The 21176-nt window shown below is 39.5% G+C and overlaps 1 protein-coding gene across 4 annotated transcripts in view; it reads right to left on the bottom strand.

The window, feature by feature from the left end:
* Window positions 1–21176, bottom strand: part of STK39 (serine/threonine kinase 39) — an 86985-nt gene that overhangs the window by 30995 nt on the left and 34814 nt on the right. For all 4 annotated transcript variants that reach the window (XM_033064414.2, XM_033064413.2, XM_033064411.2 and 1 more), the window contains exons 10-13: window positions 21072–21137; window positions 6677–6799; window positions 6517–6549; window positions 4490–4557 (exon numbers count right to left, since the gene is read on the bottom strand). In XM_033064414.2, the coding sequence (XP_032920305.1) occupies window positions 4490–4557; window positions 6517–6549; window positions 6677–6799; window positions 21072–21137 (290 nt within the window). The remainder of the gene's footprint in view (window positions 1–4489; window positions 4558–6516; window positions 6550–6676; window positions 6800–21071; window positions 21138–21176) is intronic.

Below are 21176 nucleotides of genomic sequence, written 5' to 3'. Positions count from 1 at the left end.
CAGTTTCCAGCTACAATAGCAGTAAAAATAAGTTTTTCTATTATACATACGCACAGAATTTACAAGTAAACAATAATGCTAAGCCAATTCTGCCTTAGCATTTTCTCTACACTTTATTTAAAATAATACAACAGAAATATCCCACTTGCCAGTAAAATATCTCCACTTGCCCCTTTTATTCTTCCATAGGCTTAATTTATCTAGTGTGCAGGAGCTGTATTAAATCAGGTCCTGGGACATTCCAAATTACTGTCAATAAATTATCTTCCTGTCACAGGAGCTAATTTAACCATCTGAGATTGCTTCAGATAATTTGCAATTCTTAACTATTAACCATTAACAAGTCTCCTACTTTAACATGAAATATCTTGGTTATTAATCCAAGTAGTCAAACCCTCTAACAGTGACCTTCCTAAATCTGTAACTGCAACAGCTTGGTGGTTAGATTGGAAATTTCAAATCCAGAGTGGTAATTCCTCCCCACTTCCTCTCCCTGGTGCTATGAACAGTCCTGTTGGAAGACTAAATCACCGACAATTGTCTTCAGCCCCTCTTTGCAGAGTTCCTGCCAGGGTCTGCTGCTGAGACACGTGGTGTACACAGCCTTACTGGAAAAAATTTGGATTACAGATTTCATTTCTCCCTATTCTCAAATACCACTTCCTCTTGAGGGTGAAGCATCAGCATTTCAAAGTGACAGCTGCTCAGGCTGGGTCAGAGTTACACACTGTGGTGACAGATCCAGCCAGTGAGAACCAGTATTTTCAGTTCACTGCAAAATTCAAACACAGTCTCTTAACTATACTTGAGCTTTAAAACACTAATGGCCCATATTAAGCATTTAATACTTGAGCCTTTCAAGAGTTTTGCATGGAATTACCTAAAATAGACTGCTGATAATTTCCCTTTTGGGGCAATGTACTCCAAGACACAACACTGCAAAAGATAGAAAATAAATTGGAAATTGCTGTCTCCAGTCAATGAAGCAACCCTGACAGTAGATAATTTTTGACAAGTTACTTCACACTGAGAAAACTATGAAAGCAGAAAGGTATTAAATACAAGTTAAAGACAGATAAATCAGTTATTTCAACTTGAGTAAGGGGAGTTAAATACCACCACATGTATAAAGAGTACCATGAGAATCTTTAAAGATTATTTCAGAACGAGTTGTGTTTCTGATCCACAACAAGGCATTTGCAGTAAACAGAGGATGGTGTTAATTTAGCGCACCCTACTGAATGAGTCCAACACTGCTCTGACCGGGGGAAAAAAATAGAACCTGACCATCCAGGTAAAGAATTACTTACATCTATTGATTCTTCTGCCAGAATTCCTCCTTCAAGAAAGTAATTTTTAATTTTTATGGGTACTATTAAAAAAATTGCACGGGTGCATAAAATGTGATGGGTTTTCAGACTGTAGCCTCACTGTAGAAGAGGAAAAAGGAGCAAAGCAGAGGAGCACTTTCTTCCTGCCCACCGCCCCACCTCTTGCTCCTTTTCAAGACTGCCCATCTCCTTACCCCAACAGTGAACAGGAAGCACAACTCAAGTGCTACCAAAGGTACCTTGCTAAAGACAATATCTATGGTCAGTCAGTGACTGCCGGAGCTTTGGTGAATGTTCCATTAACAAAACAACTCTTGCTTTTAAATTAGCAAATATAAAGAAATTCTAATTACTATCTCTGAATCTACACTGCTGGGTAGAGATACAGGCAGTTTGTAGCCCCTCATGGTCAAATCAGCCCTTCATAAAATGTCAAAGTGCAAAAGCAGAGTGTGTTATTCAGTGCAGCCTGCACCCCTCCACTCCCCCCAAACACACACACACACACACACACACACTGCTCATGTGCTAGCTCTGACCCTACTCACATTCTCAGGCTTCCAGCAGAAGCAAAGCCTGTGCAAAGATTTATAACTCTGCACACTTCCTACCACTGAGACAGGACACAGCCAGAGCTCACATGGGACAGAGGTTTACACCACAGAGCATTCTTCCCTCAAAAGCAGAAGAGTTAAATTAAAACTCTGCATCAGATTTTTGTTTTTTCAAGATGCTGCCAACAGTGTTGCCAGGCTCCAGACCATATCTGCTTTTCAAGATTATTTTTTTCTGTTTAAGAGAAACTTTGATTCCTAAAAAAGAAATTCTTGTTTCTTCCCTCTCTACTAATAACCACCTATATGTTCATAAATAGAAGAAATTAACCTCATTACTAGAGACTTGCTTTTAGAGAAGGTAGGGAGAGGGAATGCTTTCTAGCCATGAATTAAAAAGGATTCTTAAAAAGAACAGAAGTTCATTGCACAAGTAAGAGCTTAGCAACTCAAGTCTCCCAGGACCAGCCCTCCTTCACTTTTGGCTTAAGAGCTGCAGAAAACTGAAAGCATAATCCCTGATGTTTCACTATACTTGCAGGTCTAAAATGTTTGCCCTCTGAATATACCAACACTGCAAATAACTGGGTAAGAAGCTAATCACTCTGTGGGTTTCATGATAATTTATAGACACCCAAAGCACCTCACTGGTACGTCCACACAGTAGTACAAATTGGTCTGCTTGTAAATGGTTTCATCTACCTGCCAGCAGAGAGATGAAAAAGAATATTGATAGCATAACTGGGCAGTTATGTAAATTGGACAACTAAAATGATTCCAAATAATCTCCAAGTCTTTCCTATCCCTACAATAAAATTCATTAATCCACAACCTTTGGCAGGCAAGCAATTTTTTTGCAGCTGTCACTAGAGAAGTAGTCAAAAGAGGGGAAGAAAATAGATTTTCAAAGTTGGCACTCATTCTATGTAATTGTTTTTTTTCTGATTACAAACAGTTGGAATCAGGACACTAACAATTTTTGAAGTTGTTTATGCACAAATCTGGTATTTGTTTCTAACGTACTGGTTGTAATTTTCTAATTATTTCTGACTTCTTATCTTTTTGTTAGCATAAAAAATTGTAACATTTAACTTTTCTCTATAGCTATAATTAGGAATTTACAACCTCTCATAGATATCCTGTCAACACAAACTGGATGTAAGCAAGTTTTAAAGTGAGTGGTAATAAGTTTTTAAAGAAAAAATATTAAAAAGCTATCATACACATAAAAAGCTATCAAAGTTTTGTATGAAAAAATAGTTTTATCCAAGAACTAGACTGCATAATTAAGCAATTCAAATCTTAGTTATAAATTGATTTTAATGAAAGGTAATCTGACTCATTTCAACTACAGTAATTTCACGATTACAAGCTGCATTGACTATAAGCCACATCTACGAGTGTCGGCAACATTTTGTTCTTTGTCCATACACAAGCCACACCCAAATATAAGCCACTCTGTCATTCGCAGCGAGGACCCGCGTGCAACAAAGTTGCCAATTAGCAACAGAATTGCGGGATCGCGGGGTTTACTGGCTTGGCTCGGCCGCTCGGTGGGGCCACTCGGGGCTGGCCACCACTGCCACCCGGCTCACTTGCCCCAGCCCGGCGCTGCCCCATGGTGGCAGGCAGGGATGGAGCCCGCCGGCACCCGCAGCGGTGGCGGCAGGTGGGGATGGAGCCCGCCGGCATCCACGGCAGTGGTGGCAGGAGAGGAAGGACCCCCCCTGCTCCCGCGGTGGAAGGTGGGGACAGAGCCTGCCTGTTCCTGCAGCGGCAGGTGGGGGCGGGAGCCCCCCGCCTCCACCCTGGGCTGCAGTGCTGGCGGGAGGGAGCCCCCGTCTCCCCCCGAGCCATGGGGATGGCAGCACAGAGCCCCCCACCTCTCCCTTGGGCCGCGAGGCCGGCAGGAGGGAGCTCCCCGCCTCCCCTGCCGCCGCGCTGCCGGCATGGAGCCCACCTCCACCCACCACGCAACAGAGTAACCAATTTGTAACAATCACGCAATCCCAGGTTTTACTGGCAGGTGCTCAGCTTGGCACCTTGGCTGCACTTCTGGGGTTGGAAATTTCCGAACTTTTTTCATATATTAGCCGCTCCTGAGTGGGAGTAAAATTTTAGTCAAAATGGTATGGCTTATAATCATGAAATTACTGTAAGTAAAAATTTAAATCAGACAACATATTTTATCCATTTTCTAAAATACTCATTTCTTCTCCACAGTGGTTGAACAAAGTTGCCAGTGAAAAAACATTTTGAGTAGGCAACTTGTAATACAGCTATGGCTTATTTCTGTCAGAGGCTGACTGCTGAAGTGTGAAAGAAAGTCATTAAAAACTTCTCACTGTGATTCTGCATTATAAGGAAAAAAAGAAAGAAAACACTTAATGAAGGGTACACTTAGCCTGAAGACACATTCATATTCTGCTTTTCATTTTACACTATTTCAGTAAGCAATTAAAAGACAGCAATTACTCACAGAAACACTATTCATACTGGTCTTACTGGAAGATTATACACTTCAGCACTGATTTTATGTTAATATTATGAAAGTAATGAGGAAGATCAAGATAACACAGCTAAATAAATAGAAGGATCTCTTACCTTAATCTTAAGACAAGATTCACTGCACATGGAACTTCACTGTACTCCTCACTAACAGCAGGCTGAGTCTATTAAGAAAAAGCAAATAGTCTTGTAAAGGAAACCAAAGGGAAAAAAAAAAATCACAAAAAGCTTTCCATGCTAACAGTTTGAAGTTAGAGAATGTGTTAAATATTCTGTGCTAACTCGCAGAAACCCTTTAAAAGCTTTCAGTACACAGCCTGTAATACAGTTGATACCAGTAAAACTCCCATATTTCAATTGCAGAGAAACAAGTAATAAATAAGGCTTGCATTAAAGCACTGAGTGTAGGAGCTTATAATCCACTTTGCACCAAAGCCATAATCACCCATTACATAATATGCACACAGTGAGAATTCCAAACTGCTACTCACATTACTTTTGTGTAACACTTTTGGTTGTTAAGGAAGTCTTACATCTACCCATATGCAAGGAACTAGCAGTATATCAAAGCAGGTATCACAGCTCAGAGGATGTCTTCCACAGAAAAATCAGGAACACTGATATCTTTCATATTATCACTCCTCCCTCACACTGCAATATCCTCCCAGGTCTCAACTCAAATCTGTATGAAGTCTCAAGTAAAAGTGTATCCTATGTGCAGAATGCACCAGGTTCCTCTACCCTACTATGATCTCGTACCCAAATTGGCATACTGCCACCAGTCACAGAACAGCCTGTTGAAAGGTTACAAAGGGTTCAGAAGCCCTCCCAAAATAAAGACTGGCATCACAAATTTCATATGACAGGTTTTTAAACAGTTTTATGTATAAAAGCTACTTAAAAAAAAAAAAGTTACACAAGATCCATATTCTATTATCTGTATATTTTCAGTAAACATTGAATTTTTGGAAAATTATTTTTAACAATCACTAAAATGAGAGCAGGGTTTTTTTCTACTTCAATTAAAATCCTTCCATTCATATAAGCTACTCTTATTTCTGCATCATCAACAGTCATGTTATGCCAGTATATAGGAATGTGGATCCCAAAGACCCAAGAGGCACACACCAACAATGACAAGACGCACTAGTTTTAGTTCCAAGTCATCTTCTAGAGCAATTTGGGAAACAAAAATCAACAGACGACTTCAAACAGAGGTTTTTTCTCTTTCATAAACTAAGCAACTTTTCTTATTATGAGTTACTTGTATAAACTGAGTCACAAGCAGTAAAACTCTCAACATTTAAGACAGAAAGATTGTGTGGTGAAAGTCCTTTTTTTGTACCCAGCTCACATTAAGTATCTCAGATGCTGAGGAGCTGTGTAAGTTAGGTCTGCAATGGAGACACTGGGGTCATCACAGGAGCTAATGGGACTAAATCTGGCAGGAAGCTGCTAGGCTTTTAGAAGATTTCTCTGACACCAATGAAAATCAGAGAATCTAAAATTGCAGGTGAAGTGGTAATGGTCACCCACCCAAGGAACAGAGATTTTTAAAACCCATTTAGTCTTTAAGCTATATTCCTATTAAACAATTGATTATAGCAGCAATGCTTCCCACACTTAGCACAGGGCCACAAAATTCTGTATAGTATTTTATTATTCTGAATTAATCTAATATGCTTCAGTACTGAACTAATGTACTGTGTATGGAAGGATATATTTTAATTATAAGTTACATGTCATGATATAGATCCTAAGAAGAAAAAAATATTTGGAGATGTTCTGGCTACTCCAATGCAGCCTTCATTACCCTTACAGACAGCAATTAGCATGATCTAGTTACAAAGATTCATTAAAAACAGCCAAATTACCTTTCTTCATGAATTCTCCTGGGCACAAACATAACATGACTTTTAAATTCCTATCCATCTTATCCACTGTGTGCTGGAGATCATTGTTAAAGGCACAAAGGCATACAGTTCTATCCTCACAAGTGCTTGTCATACAAGGCTGCAGAACAATACTCCCACCTCCATTCACATTTCTAACAGCAGACATGAAAAAGAAATCCCTTTACTCAAATGCTTGAAAGAAAAAAAAATTGATAAAGACATTTTTACCTCTGCATTCTCCTCCTCTTTAAGCCTTCGTGACTGGAAAACAAATGCAGTGAGATATGAGCTATGCAGCTTTATGCAACAAAGATCCAGAAATACTAACAATTAACACAAAAGACAATGTCTTTCAGAGTATAAATGTCTTGGCACAAACAGAAGATACCTTTTCCTGAGAAATAGCAGCTTTGCCTTCCTCACTCTTCTCATCCATTTCATCATCACTCCATTCCCAGTCCCCATCTTCTGTTTTATGGAGGTGACCACTGGAACCTGGCACTCGTCTGACCTACCAAAATATTGTTTACCATTACACACACATCTTTAGTCTTTATTGTTGTTCTGGTAAATCAGAAATTATTTGCAATTGTTATTCTATGTGCTGTCATCAATTTGCTGCCCGAGTCACCAACAGATTCTAATAATATCTGACCTCCTTAAGCCAGTGGTGTTTCAATGTCTTGCATGGCATGAGCAGTAATCAGCTTGGTTCTACATTCTGTTGGTCGGTAGTAGTGATAGAAAATTCACAACAGGGGGAAAAACTAAATATAAAAATCTGGCTAAAAAAATTATGGTGCTTTTTAACATAAGTTTAAAAAAAGACCAGGCTGGAATTAGTCCTGCTCTAAAACCCTGTGGTTTGCTGCAAACCATTATGTGCAGAGAGATGCAGCACGTGACAAATTCCGGTTGCCTCTAAATCTCATCAGGTATCATACCAGCAAGATGCATGAGATGAAAATAGCATGGACCATTTCAAGTCTGAGACCATGAGCTTCCAAGGAAACTAAGATGCAGGCATTAGTACAACTTTTCCAAAGCAGATTTTCATAGAGAGCTGGGCACTTACGCTATTTCTGTACTCAGCTTAGGCCAAGCATAATTTGGAGCTGGTTGGATTGACACCACAACAGCATGAGTGATAAGAGCCTTCTTCCAAAACACTGTCCATACACAAACAAGTATCTTGATGTCTGTCTGGACTCTTTTCCACTCTTCTTTCCTTCACTTCCCAAACACTCACCTGCTCCCTCTCCCTTCCCTTTTGCACATATAAGACTAAATCAGAGAAGAGGGTGACATTTTGAGACCTCTCCACACTTCTGCGCTTCCTTTAGCCCTTGCGATACTGATCCCTCACATTTCTTCCCAGTACAACTGAATTAGGGTGGCCTATTCAGTTTTTCTGTATTTTGTTCTCATATGTAACTGAGAAGAGGGGAAACTTATGCAGGACACTGAGGGAATATCCTACTCCATCTCTTGATGTACAAATTCTGTGCCATCTTCTTCGTTTCCCATACCAATCTACCAATTTTAGCCTAGCTACCTCCAAGCTTGGTAGAAGAACCTTGTGTGTGTTTGGGAGGGAGGACCAAGCAGACATCAAAGCAAGCAGTAGCACAGCAATTCTTTACTGTAGTCAGACCAGACACAATCAGTGGGCTCTTACTGTCTACATTGTCCGGGATCAGCACAGCCACAAGGCAATCTAGCAGGCAATTTGTCTGCTGCTTGTGGATGTCATTTATTATCCTTCAAGGAGACTAAGGTAGGCTTTTGTTAAACAGCACAGGCATCTTCCAAATGATTCTACACAAACCCAGCAGAGGACATCATCCACAACTGAAACCATCTTTTCCAGCACAATAGGATATATCGGTTTACAGACACATTCAAACATTGCATCGTGCACTAATCAGTATCTCTTCTGTTTCCATTTTCAGTTGTTTTGAGGACTTATTCTAAACAGAATGATTTTAATGGGGCCTAATGATGCTTGCATCATTTGCAGAGAGGAGCACATTTCGAGTTTTTAAATAGACTGCCTTTTAATAAAAAATAAACAAATGGCTTAAGGAAAAGAAACCTAATACAAAGCAAAATATCATGTTAAATTAAATTATTTTCTTGAGAGGTTTCTGAAAGCAGCAAAACAAGTTTACTGGTACTCTGTTTCAATCAGACTGATTCCCACCAGCACACGTGTTCTCAGGAAAGAAATTTTAATTTCAGCTAGAGCAAAGTTCTCAGCCTATTCAACTTTCAAAAATGTGAGGTTGTTGTCTAGAACACTTTTTTTAATTGGTGTGTATGTTTAATACTTGCAATGCTTGGTGAACTAATTTGCACAATTTTTAGACTAACAAGCCTGGCTTTGATCACTCAGTTTTGGTTAAAGCCACAAAGAATCAGTCACAAATGGAGGGCGTGTACCCTGCCTAGGTGAAGGAAAGAGCATGAGTGGCATACCACATCTGCATATAAATTGTCTCTTTGTTCATTGTAAACATTTCACTCTAGTATCAGATATTGGATGGAAATATACATAATTCATATATCATATTAAATTTCTGTTCTGGCTGTCATGTGAGATACTACTAGCAGACTGATACCACAGATAGCATGCTTGCATTTCACGCCAATAATAACAGCATTAAGGCAATTAAGAATATTCTATGTATTCCTCCTGATACTCTGCTACAGGTCTTCCATTTTACAGAGATAAATAAAGCAGCAAACAAATTAAGCTTTTTATAAACAAGGGCACAAAGCAAATCCAGGACAGAGCATGGAACCTAAACAAACTTCTTGTGTATCTACAAAAATAAGAAGCAAGTTGGTTTACATTTTACATTGAATGCAGTAGCCATACAAATGTAATTTCCCCATCAGCTTCAGCCAAAAATACACTTTGATCATTCCTTATGCTGGAATTGTAACTGTCAGGAAGTATTTCAGAGGGAAAGGAAAACAAAGTAAAACATGTTAAATTCTAATTTGGATTTTACTGATTAAAAATCTAAATGATCCTTCCAAAATAGGAACTAAACTGAATCATTACTTTAGCTAATAAAGAAAACAATGAAGGTTCAGTTTCACAAGACAAATTAACACATATTAGAAAACATATTTCACATAAGTCAGAAGACACCAGGGAAAAAAAATTACTTTGAATGACTGGCAGGTGAACTACAGCCAACACAAAAGCAGCTCAGAACACTGAAATGTACAACCAAAAGCTGTTTCTAGGAGGAAAAGCCTGTCAACATTACCATAGTTGTGGAAGAAAGACATTATGAACATCAGTTAAAGCAGAGAATGCTTGAACAAATCAGTGAGTGGAAAAACCATGACCACCACAGAGTATTAAGCATTATATTAGCAGTAGTATTGCTGTGTATGTTGTTCCTGGTTAAAGCTTATTGCAGAATACAATACAGTCACAAAGACTTCATTATAAACTAAGCTGCTGATAGAACTATTTGTCCCCACCCCTTTAAAGTAGGATACGGAAAATTTAACATTTCCTGCCAGTAACACCATGCAGCTTTCTAGGAGAATGTGTGCAAACAGTTCAACAGGGCAACTGTAAATCCCACCCAATGAAGGTCAGGCTAATCAGTCTGACAGAGAGAGAACTCCATCAGCAGAATGCAGAAGCTGCCACACTTCCCAAGGCTTGATGGAAAGAAGACTACAACATAGAGAAGCAAAACATAAGTTGTTGTCTTCTAGGTAATGAAGTGCTTGCTATATGTAGATGTTAGAGACTGGGGAAAGAAGAATCTATTATTCATTACTGATTTTTTAGCCGCTGCAATCTCTTTACAAGTTTATTTTTGTAAACTGACAGCAAAGAGAATGAACGCTTTCTGAGCACTAAGAATTTTCTACTTCCTTATGCACAACTGCTCAAAACAGCAAAGAACTGGGCCCACTTACAGATTAATTATTTTATTTCAGTGTCTAAATTCAATAAATAAATAAAAAGCATACACTGTAGGATACCAGTGCATACACACAAAGCATTACTGCATTTCAAACATGGTACAGCACATGATCTTAGACTACAAATCCATTCTGCCAGTAAGAGCAATATTATGCATCTACTGTATTTTTCCTCCTTCTGCAGGAAGATAACTGAACTAGTAACATTGACTTTCCCACTATCTGAAATATTTAAAGTACCTCTACTGAACCTTTGTCAACTGAATATTTCCAATGGAGTCCTGGATAGATTCAGATTTTTAAACTTCGTTCTACAGAAAGAGTATGGTGACCTGTAAGCATGGGAAGTAAGATGCATTTGTGTAAGTAAAACTGATGGCACTAATAAGCATTAGTATTGAGTATCATGGAAGATGCCTTGCCACCCTCCACATACAGGTAACAGACAGCTCAAATTTAATTTGTTCCTGAATTCCCGGAGAGTAGCAAATGTGTAGATTCCACACATTTAAAGCACACCTTCGAAAGTCTTTGTGGAATCCTGACAATGCTTCCTTTTAATTTCTAACTAGAGAATAGTCTGTGCTGTTATCCGTTTTTTGCATTTGTATATCTCCATAGAGGGCAAGCTATACTTTTTTATTTTTAGTTTTTAAACACATATTCTTCCAGAAATACTGCAGCTGGTGATAAAATTGTCTTTTATTTTAACACTGATGCCCTTCAGCTACATATGCTAGTACAGTAGTGAAACTACAATCCCATGTGTCTCAGAAAGCAGTAATAACAAGGTGGTTATTTTAAAACCTCACCTTTTTATTTTCTGCAGTCTGTCCTCATAAAAGCCTAAGTTTGACTTTCAGGCAGGATAAAAGAAAGACCAATCAACTGATGCTATATACCTTCACCTCACACTGGTTCTTACAGGAGATTGGACTCCCACTGTTACACATATCCCAGAAGATCCTATAGAAAAAATATACTCTTGAAAGTAAGAATATTTACTTGGTAATTGATAAGGACTGGGTTTTTACATAGCCAGTGTTCCCCTCCTCTTTTATTTTTTAATCACAAGTTTCAAGAGCTGCACTTCTCATACAACTTCATGAGAAGTATTTATAAAACCAGCTCCCATGCCAGTTCCATGCTAGTTATTTTATGCAAAGAACAATGATGAGGAAGAGGACATTACTGAATAGTTTTGGTTTTAGCACCACACTTTGCTCTGTGTATTTTTCTCTCAAAAAAAAATATCCCTAGACCTTCCATACACAGCTTAAGCTTATAGAGCAAACAGATTTTATAAGTTTTACCTTTCACCATCTTGCAAATCTCTCCTGAAAATTTCCTAAGACAAAAAATGCAAATTTCAACCTCCACCCCTTTATTTTTATTTCAATGCAACAAAGAAAATCAGCCTGTCATTGTGTATTCAATTCTGGCACAAGTATTTAGCTTAAAACAGTTACAGCTTTAATCACAGGTTAGCTCCTGAGGTTAACGGCATGAAGTTACTTTCTACAATACATATTAAAGCAAAAGAACACTGTTCTTTTTGCATAAGAACACCTACACTGTAATCACATTTTTGAAAATAAAAAATAAACAACCAAACCACAAAAAACCCTGAGGTCCAAGACAGCACACAAATTCCCACATGTTCATATCATCTTTTGTTGAAGACTTGAAGCACTCCCTCAGGAAAAGGCTGGTCCCCATCCAACCCAGTCTCACAGATCATGTGAACATTCTAATCCCTTCATTGATGACTATGCTTAAACTCCTCCAAATTCATTCTATCATGAAGTCTTATTTTTATTCTGAGGGAAGCCACAAAACTTCTGCAAACCTGAATGTGTTTTATGCAATTCAAACCCTTGCCTTTTTTCACCAACATTTTTGCAGGCTATTGTTACTAATGGGATGTACCATTACCATTGTAAAACAACACACTGGCAATCTGCTTTGTAGAACTCAAAAGGTGTTAAGATATCACAGTAATTTGGTGTTGGTGTCCTCGCCTCTTAAATCATTCTGAATGCTGAAAATAGCATCATGGAAAAAACCCTTAGTCTTTCTTTGTTTTTCTCCTACTTGGAAAAAAAAGTTAGAATTTGCAGTGTTTCATGGTCATATGCAAAAACTATTGGAATACTCCCTAGTGAAATCAATTCCACTGGAAGCTTAAAATCAAGAAATATAAGATCATTATATCTTCCTTCATGAAAGAACAATATAGGACAGCAATAATTCTGCATTGAGCAGGACCTCTTCATCTTTATACTGGTTCTGGAAGAGTATTCTTTTTAAGGGATAACAAACTAGAAGTCAACAAAAACCAGATCTCTGTTAAAAAAAAAAAGAAAAAAGAAAAAGAAAATAATCTGCTTTAAATATTTATGGAACTGGTTTGGTTTTATATGCTGAAGAGTATCATGGTTACATGATGACAACTGTGACACCCAAGGGCATGGCCATCAATTGAGAAGACTGCCACGAAATCTTACCTACACTCCCAATTTGGAAATGGAATACAGTGCAGCCATCAGTGAGAGGAAAACATAGCCATTGTTAGCTGAAGAGAGATGGGATGAGAGAGCACATTCCTGCACCTCTAGAGGAAATGATAAGTACTGGTGAATCCATGTACCAAGTCCTCACTCACTCTGGGGGATTTCTCGTCCAATACCCTCCCCCTTTCCACTCTTCACCAATTCTTGTGGGATGATGCTGCTCAGAGACAGCAAAATGTAGGGGCTCAGAGTAAGACACTATTTTGTTACCGAAACATCTTGTTTACAAGTGCAAGTATTCCCTGAAGTCCTAATTCTGCTTTCCTTAAACACAGGGTTTTACCTGAATACTGCAACATACTTATTATGTCTGCTTTCAACCTGAATACAAAATTGGGATCTGATTTTGCCTTGAGAAATTGAAGTTTTGCTAAAATTCCAGTCACATGGGAAATGTGCAAATTTAGTAATTCAGTATGATTTTTGGTTTTCAGACATTATTTCTCCATTTATTAGTTCCACAACGTAAACTTCTTTACTGAATGTTATTAGCTGCAAATAACTCTTTCACTCACATTTTAACAATAGCCCTTTCAGGCATGAACATGTACCTGTGCTCAGGAGGATGTTTTCAATTAATTGTGCAGAGGAGATACACTGCTCCACAAGTGTCATTTTGCCTCAAACACAAGGAATCCCAAATGGCTATCAGGCATGACCTGATGGCTAATTCACACGTGCAGAGCAAGGCACTTTTCTATCCTCTTTCTTTTCCCTGTGCTTTGCTCTACCCTTCCAATCAAATTAAGGTGCCAAGGCCAAGGATACTTGGTAAGAATCAAAGAAAGCAAATCAAAGACACAGCAAATTGCTGAAGTAACTTAGTACTCTGAAAGATGAAGACAGATCCAAATCTTTAGTTTCCTTTCCTGGCTGCTCAGATGAATGCACATCATGATGGTGAATCACTACAAGAAGACTGTCCATTAGAAGGATCACTAGATCCACCTTGATAATCATTATTTTCCAATTCCACCATGCTTTTCTATAATCCAAGAGGTTTATTTTCTTAAAATAACCAGAGGTGAAAAGAGAGAAGACAAATACAGCCTCATGTAGAGTTTTCATTATTCAGTAGTAGAAAACTCATTATAAGGTGGGTTTCACTGTCAGCATTAGAGCCAAAGTAAAGAATATTTAGGAAAACAGTCTATTACTGTAGAATTCAAAGAAGAAATTACTATGACGTTCACTTACTTTCAAACTCAGATGCTTGAAAGTACCATGTCAAGGTGAAATTCTAATTTCTACCTTTTTCTATTTTCTCCAAGGTTTCCAACTGCTTATGTACATAAGAGAAATTACTCTAATGTACTTTCTGCATTCCACATAGATTTTAAAGAGACCTGAATTTATTCAAGATTTCTGTCAAATATTAAGATGATCAAATTAAAACTGGAGTGTAGTTCTCAAAAAAAAGTCATAAATTAACATGAAAATAATTAACAGATATCTGCAATTTTTATAAAATCCTTTTTTCTAAACTCAAAACCCCAGAGCTGGAGGGAGACTCCCAGCCTGTGACAGCAGACACAGCTCCGGCAGGATGGATCCCACCGGATCCCGGCCACACGGCACCGGCTGTGGCTGCCCTCTGCTGCCAGGAAATTCCACACAGCCCTGCCGGGATGTGTGTCCGACACTCCCTTTCTCTTCCCGTACTGTCTCACTTCACCTTTAGCTGCAGAGGCACTGTCTGAATAACCTAACGTGGAGCTGTTTTTCAGAGCTAAACAGAAGTGAACTATTACTGCTCCAACCCTTCTTTCTGCTCTGCTGGCCTTCATCTGCTTGTTCTGGTTAAAACCTTGAAGTTTTCAGATCCAGATATAATTTTAACTCCTTGAGACAAGAGCACTTTTCAGCTAAATTAAGTCCCCTATAGTATGACTGTGTAACATCATCTCAAGGGTGTCCTGCTTGACCTGTACTTCCCTTGCAGGTCTCCCCAGGAACTTCCAAGAACATCACCATTATCAAGCACAAGTGCTGGGGGAAAAGGAATGTCAAAACAAATAACACACAATTATTTTTGTATTGTATTTGTAACAGCTTTACTGGGTCTAACCAGGAAAACATATTTACTTTACCCTTTCTTCAGATTCTTGAGCCTGGGCTCTTTTAGTTTTATATTTCCCCACCTTTTTTTTTCTTTTTTTTTTTCTTTTTTTTTCTTTTTTTTTTTTCCCCCTAACCATAGGGCTAAATATTTCATTTCTCCATATAAAAGCAAAAATTCTAACAAATTCTAACATACCATTCCATTAGGCTTTAAGCAAATGGTAACAGGTGGGAAAGCTGCTTCTGAGCCACCTGACTTTTAGAAAATCCTCTTTGTAATTCACCTGCCTGCACGACTTTCCTGACAAACTACCCAAAAAAATACAAAACCACATGTAATACATATTTCCACATCCTCCCAAAACTCCTTGTCACGTTTATGAACAAAGGCAGAAAGACTGTCTCTTCCAGAATGGAAACTCCATGACACTAAGGTGATCCAAGCTAGCCAGCTGTTGCTGCCTGCATTGACACAATATTGATTTGGCCTATAAACTGGGAAAATTATTAAATAAAAACTAATTCCATTACAACACTTTCACTTAGGGAGCCATTCCAAATCCAAGAGAAGTGATCTGGTATGTTTGAGGTTTAACTTCTCAGAAAGTAAACAGGTAAAACCAGCTCCTTCCTGCACATTTTCAGTGACAGAAAACCAAATCCTCACAAAGCAGGGCAATAAAATAGGATTATCTTCTGCTTATTTACAAGGCTTACTCCCTGATCAAAGACTATCATCAGCATCATACACACCTGGACTTCCTTTATCCTGTCTTGATTCTTTAATTATGACTCCTTCAACAGCACTTTTTAAAAAATCCTCCTCCAGTTCTGCAAGTTTCAACAGTTTTGATAAATGCCAAATACTCTGTCTAATCAGAAAAGTTCCCATTATACACCAACCCCCCATCAGTCCATGTTCAAGATGTTTTTGAACAAGTCAACAGGTCATGAACAAGGAGTAGATCAATGCAGCTACTCAAGAGACGGACTCACTGCAAAAAAGAATTCTGAAGTGGAATCATGGCAGTCCATGGACTGGAACACACCTTCCTATAGGGAGCAGGGCTACCTTTCAACAAGATGAATCATGTATGAGCTTTTAAAATCTGCCATAAGTAATCCAAGGTATTTTAGATATGCAAATGGCTATTTGAAGTACAAAGGCACTCAACTAAGCCATGGTTTGTTTCAAAGCTCACTTCTTCTGTAACAATTAAATCCATTTGAGTAGGCACAAAAGCTAACCTCACAAACACCACACAGATGGTAAAAGCACCCTATAAAGTGTCTGCCCCTTAGAACACTTTCCAACTCTACTACTCACTAATACAGGCACTGCTTTCTCATTATTAGAATTGCTGTCAAATTTACATTTTTGGAAGAAATGTTTTTATTACATTTCCCTTCCAACAACTTCTTGAAATAAAAAAAAATTACCTGACATGGTGTGAGTGGTAATTTTTATTTCTTTTTAATTTGTACCACTGTTCTGAACAATTAATTCTCTACAATAGAGGGCCCTCCCTCACACAAAGCCTTGCCAAACACACATTTATAGCTCAGCTACTGCCTTCCAAAAGAAGTGTTCCAGTATAGCACGTCCCTTCACTTTATCTGTCAATATTATTTCAATAAGTTTTCCTTAAACTGTAAAGTTAATATACAATTACAGTAATTTCACGAATACAAGCCGCACCAATTTGACTAAGATTTTGCTCCTAAACCGGAAATGCGGCTAATACTCAGGAGCGGCTAATATGTGAATAATTTTCTGACATTTACAACCTCAGAAGTGCCAGCCAGAGTGCCGAGCCGAACAGCTGCAAAGTCGGCATTTTGCGATTGTTACAAATTGCTACTCTGTTGCATCGTGGGTGGAGCCTGGCTGCCTGCGGCAGCATGGGGGGCGGGGAGAGAGGAGGGAGAGCTCTTTCCTTCCCTCCTCTGCCGCAGCCCAGGGAAGAGACGGGGGGCCCCGCGCCGCCATTGCCGCGGCCCGGGGAGGAGGGTGGGGACCCGGGCCGCCACTGCCGCGGCTCGGGGAGGCGGTGGGGGACCCGGGCTGCCACTGCCGCGGCTCGGGGAGGCGGCGAGGGGCTCCGTCCCCGCCCGCCGCCGCAGGAGCGGGGGGGGCTCTGTCCCTGCCTGCCACCACAGGGCAGCGCCGGGCGGTGGTGACCGAGCCCAGTGGCAGCAGCGGCTGGCCCCCAGTGGTCCCGCCGAGCGGCAGCACCGGGCTGGGCTACCTGGCCCCGTCGGCAGCCCCTAGCGGGCCCAGCCTGCACAGCCTGAGCCGAGCCAGTAAACCCCACCCTGCCGCCGTTCTGTTACTATTTGGCAACTTTGTTGCACGCGGGTCCTCGCTGCGAACGACAGAGCGGCTTATACTCGGGTGCAGCTTATTTATGGACAAAAAACGAAATATTTGCCAACACCCAGAGATGCGGCTTATACTCAGTGTGGCTTGTATTCGTGAATTTACTGTATATTAACAATCTGATCTCAGGTTCATGTTGCTCTCTGCTTTTCAACTCAGCTAGAGTCCAGCTGTACTAACATACATCACTAGTGAGACGCACCTATCGGATTGAAACCATTGCTGAAGCAAGGAAGGGTTGCATATGTATGTCTTGCTGAGGTGCAATCATGGTGTTACAGCTGTCCAAGAAATCTGGCATATAATGATATTTTTCTCATTAAATGCAGGGGATTGATGCATCTTATGTAATGAAACATGACCATTACCTTAAAATAGCTGTACTGAGGAGCTAGAATTCCAACCCATCCATAAGGGAATTTTTAGTGAACTATAATAAAAGCTGGTATCACTCACACTAATCATCTCTTCATGCTGTCACAACTCTCAGCTCTAAAACCAGCTTCTATTAAGAGCACAATGCAATACCACATTCCAAAAATAGAATTCAAGCCCAATTATTGGTTAGGGGTTTTTTTGGGTTTTTTTTTGCTAGCAGCACTTCAGACAGCAATAAAATGAAATACAGATACATGTTTTTCCCTGTTCACTTTGTAGAAGTGGCAGTCATGCAGGAGATTTTAAAAATTTAAAAAATAGGATTATAAAACCATAAAATTGACCCAGGGCCTTTGGGCACACAGAGTACTTACAGTTATAATTAATTTTTTAGTGTGACAAGATTTGAAAACTGACTGTGGAACTCTACAAGCTGTTTCAAATTTCAAATTGCTCTATTCCAATACAGCAATCCTATTCACAAATGAAACAATTTAGTGTTCAGTTCAAAACTAAAACTACTTGAGCACATGGTATAAATAGTATCTGTAAACTCTTGGTGGGCTGTTTTGGGGCAGCAGTGCACACAGCCCTCATCCAAGCAGGACAGGGCAGTCTGCTCTACCATCCCACCATCTAATCAGGCAGAGGCACAAGGTGTCAGGGCTCCTACACTTATATCAATGACAAAAATGTGGCTTCAGAGTATGTCCCTGTTTACCCAACCACACTGAGCTTGGACCATCCTCACAGCCTTTTCTCCAGCTCTTCTTGATACCAGCAATGCTCTCACAGGTGAGCAGTCCCATTAGTGAAACCCAGAATTGCCAGAAAGAAGTTGCATGGTGTAACACTCACTCCTGTGGATCAGTACCAATATATATCTAACCAGGTCCTGCACAGGAAGGGGCAGGACATGGTCCTCCTGGGTAAGTGGGTCAGCATTATCCTTAATTACCAGGCTAGGGCAAGGAAGGACATAATTTAAAATTTAGCAGAATTAAAAGCAAACAAAACAATGGAACAGGGGAACACGAGCACAGACACACTGCTTATAATTCTAATGTTAAACAGCATATTAAACACACAGTGAAGATGTTGCTCAAATGGAAAGATGTTGCTCAAAGTTATCAAATTGGGGTTTAAAGCAAGACACCTTTACAGCACCAATTGTTTTCCTCACACATATAAAACTTGTGTACCTGCTTTCATGATTTCACAAACAGATCAGAAGTCATATTCAGAAAAAATAAATGCCAAGAATAAGCTATAAAGGCCAAAGTAAAACATGGGAATGCTATGTCAAGGGAGAAAAAATTAAAGTTAAAACTAAACTAAGGCTGGAGTTCTGGGTAACAAGGCAAGCAATTATACATGTGGTAAATGGAAGAAAAATTAGATTACTGCAGGGCAGATCTGACATCTGTACTAGCAGTGGTGCTACAGATCATTAGTCATGGGCATTTTACACCAAGTGCTACAGAAGATAATTTAAGCAGTGATGACACCAGCTCCTTCCTATCTATTGCCCTAGTGATATTAGTTTTTCAATTACAGGGGTTACTTCTTTCAAGAGCAACCTCTTAGACATTTTACATGTTAATGTTTAAGCAACCAAACTCGACTTACACAAGCTTTTTAAACAAAACCCCAGAGTTTTATTATTAAAGTACATTTATATTTTATGGTGTCTTAAAAGAGCAGCTACATGCACAGTTCTAACAAGTGAATTAAACTTTAAATCTCCAATGAATTTTAATATTGTGTCCTTTTAAAATATAAATAATTTAGCATTTTCAGTAGCTAAAACCCAAATATTTTTTCCATTTATGATGTAATTAAAGATGTATTAATTTGCCTCCACCACTGCATAGCTTTGATTTCTTAAGATTCACATCTCTTTCAAATTAGAAAAAATTGTCAAACAAGTAATTCAGATAATTATTTCTGGTGGTGTACAGAAGGTTACCCTGTGTTCCCTTCACAATTCCAAGTGCTCTGTTATCTAAAGAAATACAAAGTATATGTGCATGCATGCATGAGTTAACAGGCAGTCTCTAAAGTTGACGTGGGGATCCCGCTGGGAGACGAAACCTCCGGAGACCACGCTAAGTCAGGAGCCTGCTGATACCAGTACGTCTAAATCACTCCTGCGCTGTACAAACCCAAAACCAGAGGCCGGGTTTTCCCCAGCTGGATCACGCTTTATGTGGGCATTGCTGCCACCGCATGGCCAAACCCTGAACTCCTCCTCCTCCCGTCTCAACACAACACCCCTGCCACAAACCCTCTCACAGCCCTTGCCACTGCAGCCTCTCAGAGCCCACATCAACGAGATCCCAAAATTATTTCCATACGAAGAAGATTCGAAGGAACTTGAAGCACTCAGATCCTGCTGTCTGTTCCAAATGTGAGCCACTAGCTGTGAGAACACTTCAGTGTTGTAGAATTACACCAAACCAATATTCTCAAAGACAACAGAAAATCATACAGGCACCGGTCAGGGTAGCTGCAGCCTAACTGACATGCCAACAGAGGTTGAAACAGCTCCTTTTCTGAAATGCCCTCCTCAAAATATCCCCCCAGCAAGCCTGCTTTTAGAAGGTCACTCAGCACACTACTGTGTCACCAGCAGAGGCTCAGCAGTCTCTGAGCAGGTGCCTCATACTCAAGAGGCATGGAGAGTTTGGTTACGACAGAAAGCAAAAAGGGAGTTCAGTAATTTTTCCCACACAACAAACAGGAGCCTACATTCATTCCTGTTTCTTAGCTTTTATGAACAGCAGTTTGCATCATATTTAAAGGTTTTACAATATGTACCTGTTAGAAGTTTTTTTTTTTTTTTTATTCAGTTGCACATGACTTGGTAAACTCATTTATACAAGTGCCAAAGGCACCACAGAAATACCATCATATGCCATAGCTGTGGGTTTAACTCTGTCACCCGTGGAATAAGGCTCCACTGGTCTGAAAAACTCAGCAGCATTCTTGCAGAGTTTTGACCTGACTTTTTGGGAATAACATTTGAAATAATTCAAAGAATCAGGCAGTTGTCAATAAAAACAATTTAAAATATCTTCACCCTTTCCCTAGGTGACCAATGAAGATATGAATTGTGCAGTTTATGAACCTATGTATTTGCAGGTCACCTTTTTTCCCCATAACTACTTTACCTGTAACTTTCTAAGAGGAAGTGAGAAAAAAATGGTATCAAGTATGACAAACATCATGTATCATTTTGACAAGGCTAGAAAGAAGTAAAATGCCTCAGGGTTTCCTAGAGAAAGCAAGGCTGCAGAAAACATTCATTCAAAATTCACTGTCTTTGAAGGACTAAAAGTATGGCCTGGTAAGTCAACTAAAAATGTAAGGCAACTGAGGAATCCCTGCTTTATTTTCTACACCAGTCAAGAAAAATACGCGAATGCACTCACCTTTTTTGCTCTTTGTGCTATATTAGGTGTTCTAGTGAGAAGCTTTTCAATCAGGTATTCTCTATTCTGCAAAACCAACATTTGTTAAGTTAAAACTCAATACAA

This window comes from Catharus ustulatus, chromosome 7 (genome assembly GCF_009819885.2).
Source record: "Catharus ustulatus isolate bCatUst1 chromosome 7, bCatUst1.pri.v2, whole genome shotgun sequence".
NCBI lineage: Eukaryota > Metazoa > Chordata > Aves > Passeriformes > Turdidae > Catharus > Catharus ustulatus.
The sequence above is the reverse complement of the archived record's forward strand: the minus strand, read 5'-3'. Positions and strand labels throughout refer to the sequence as shown.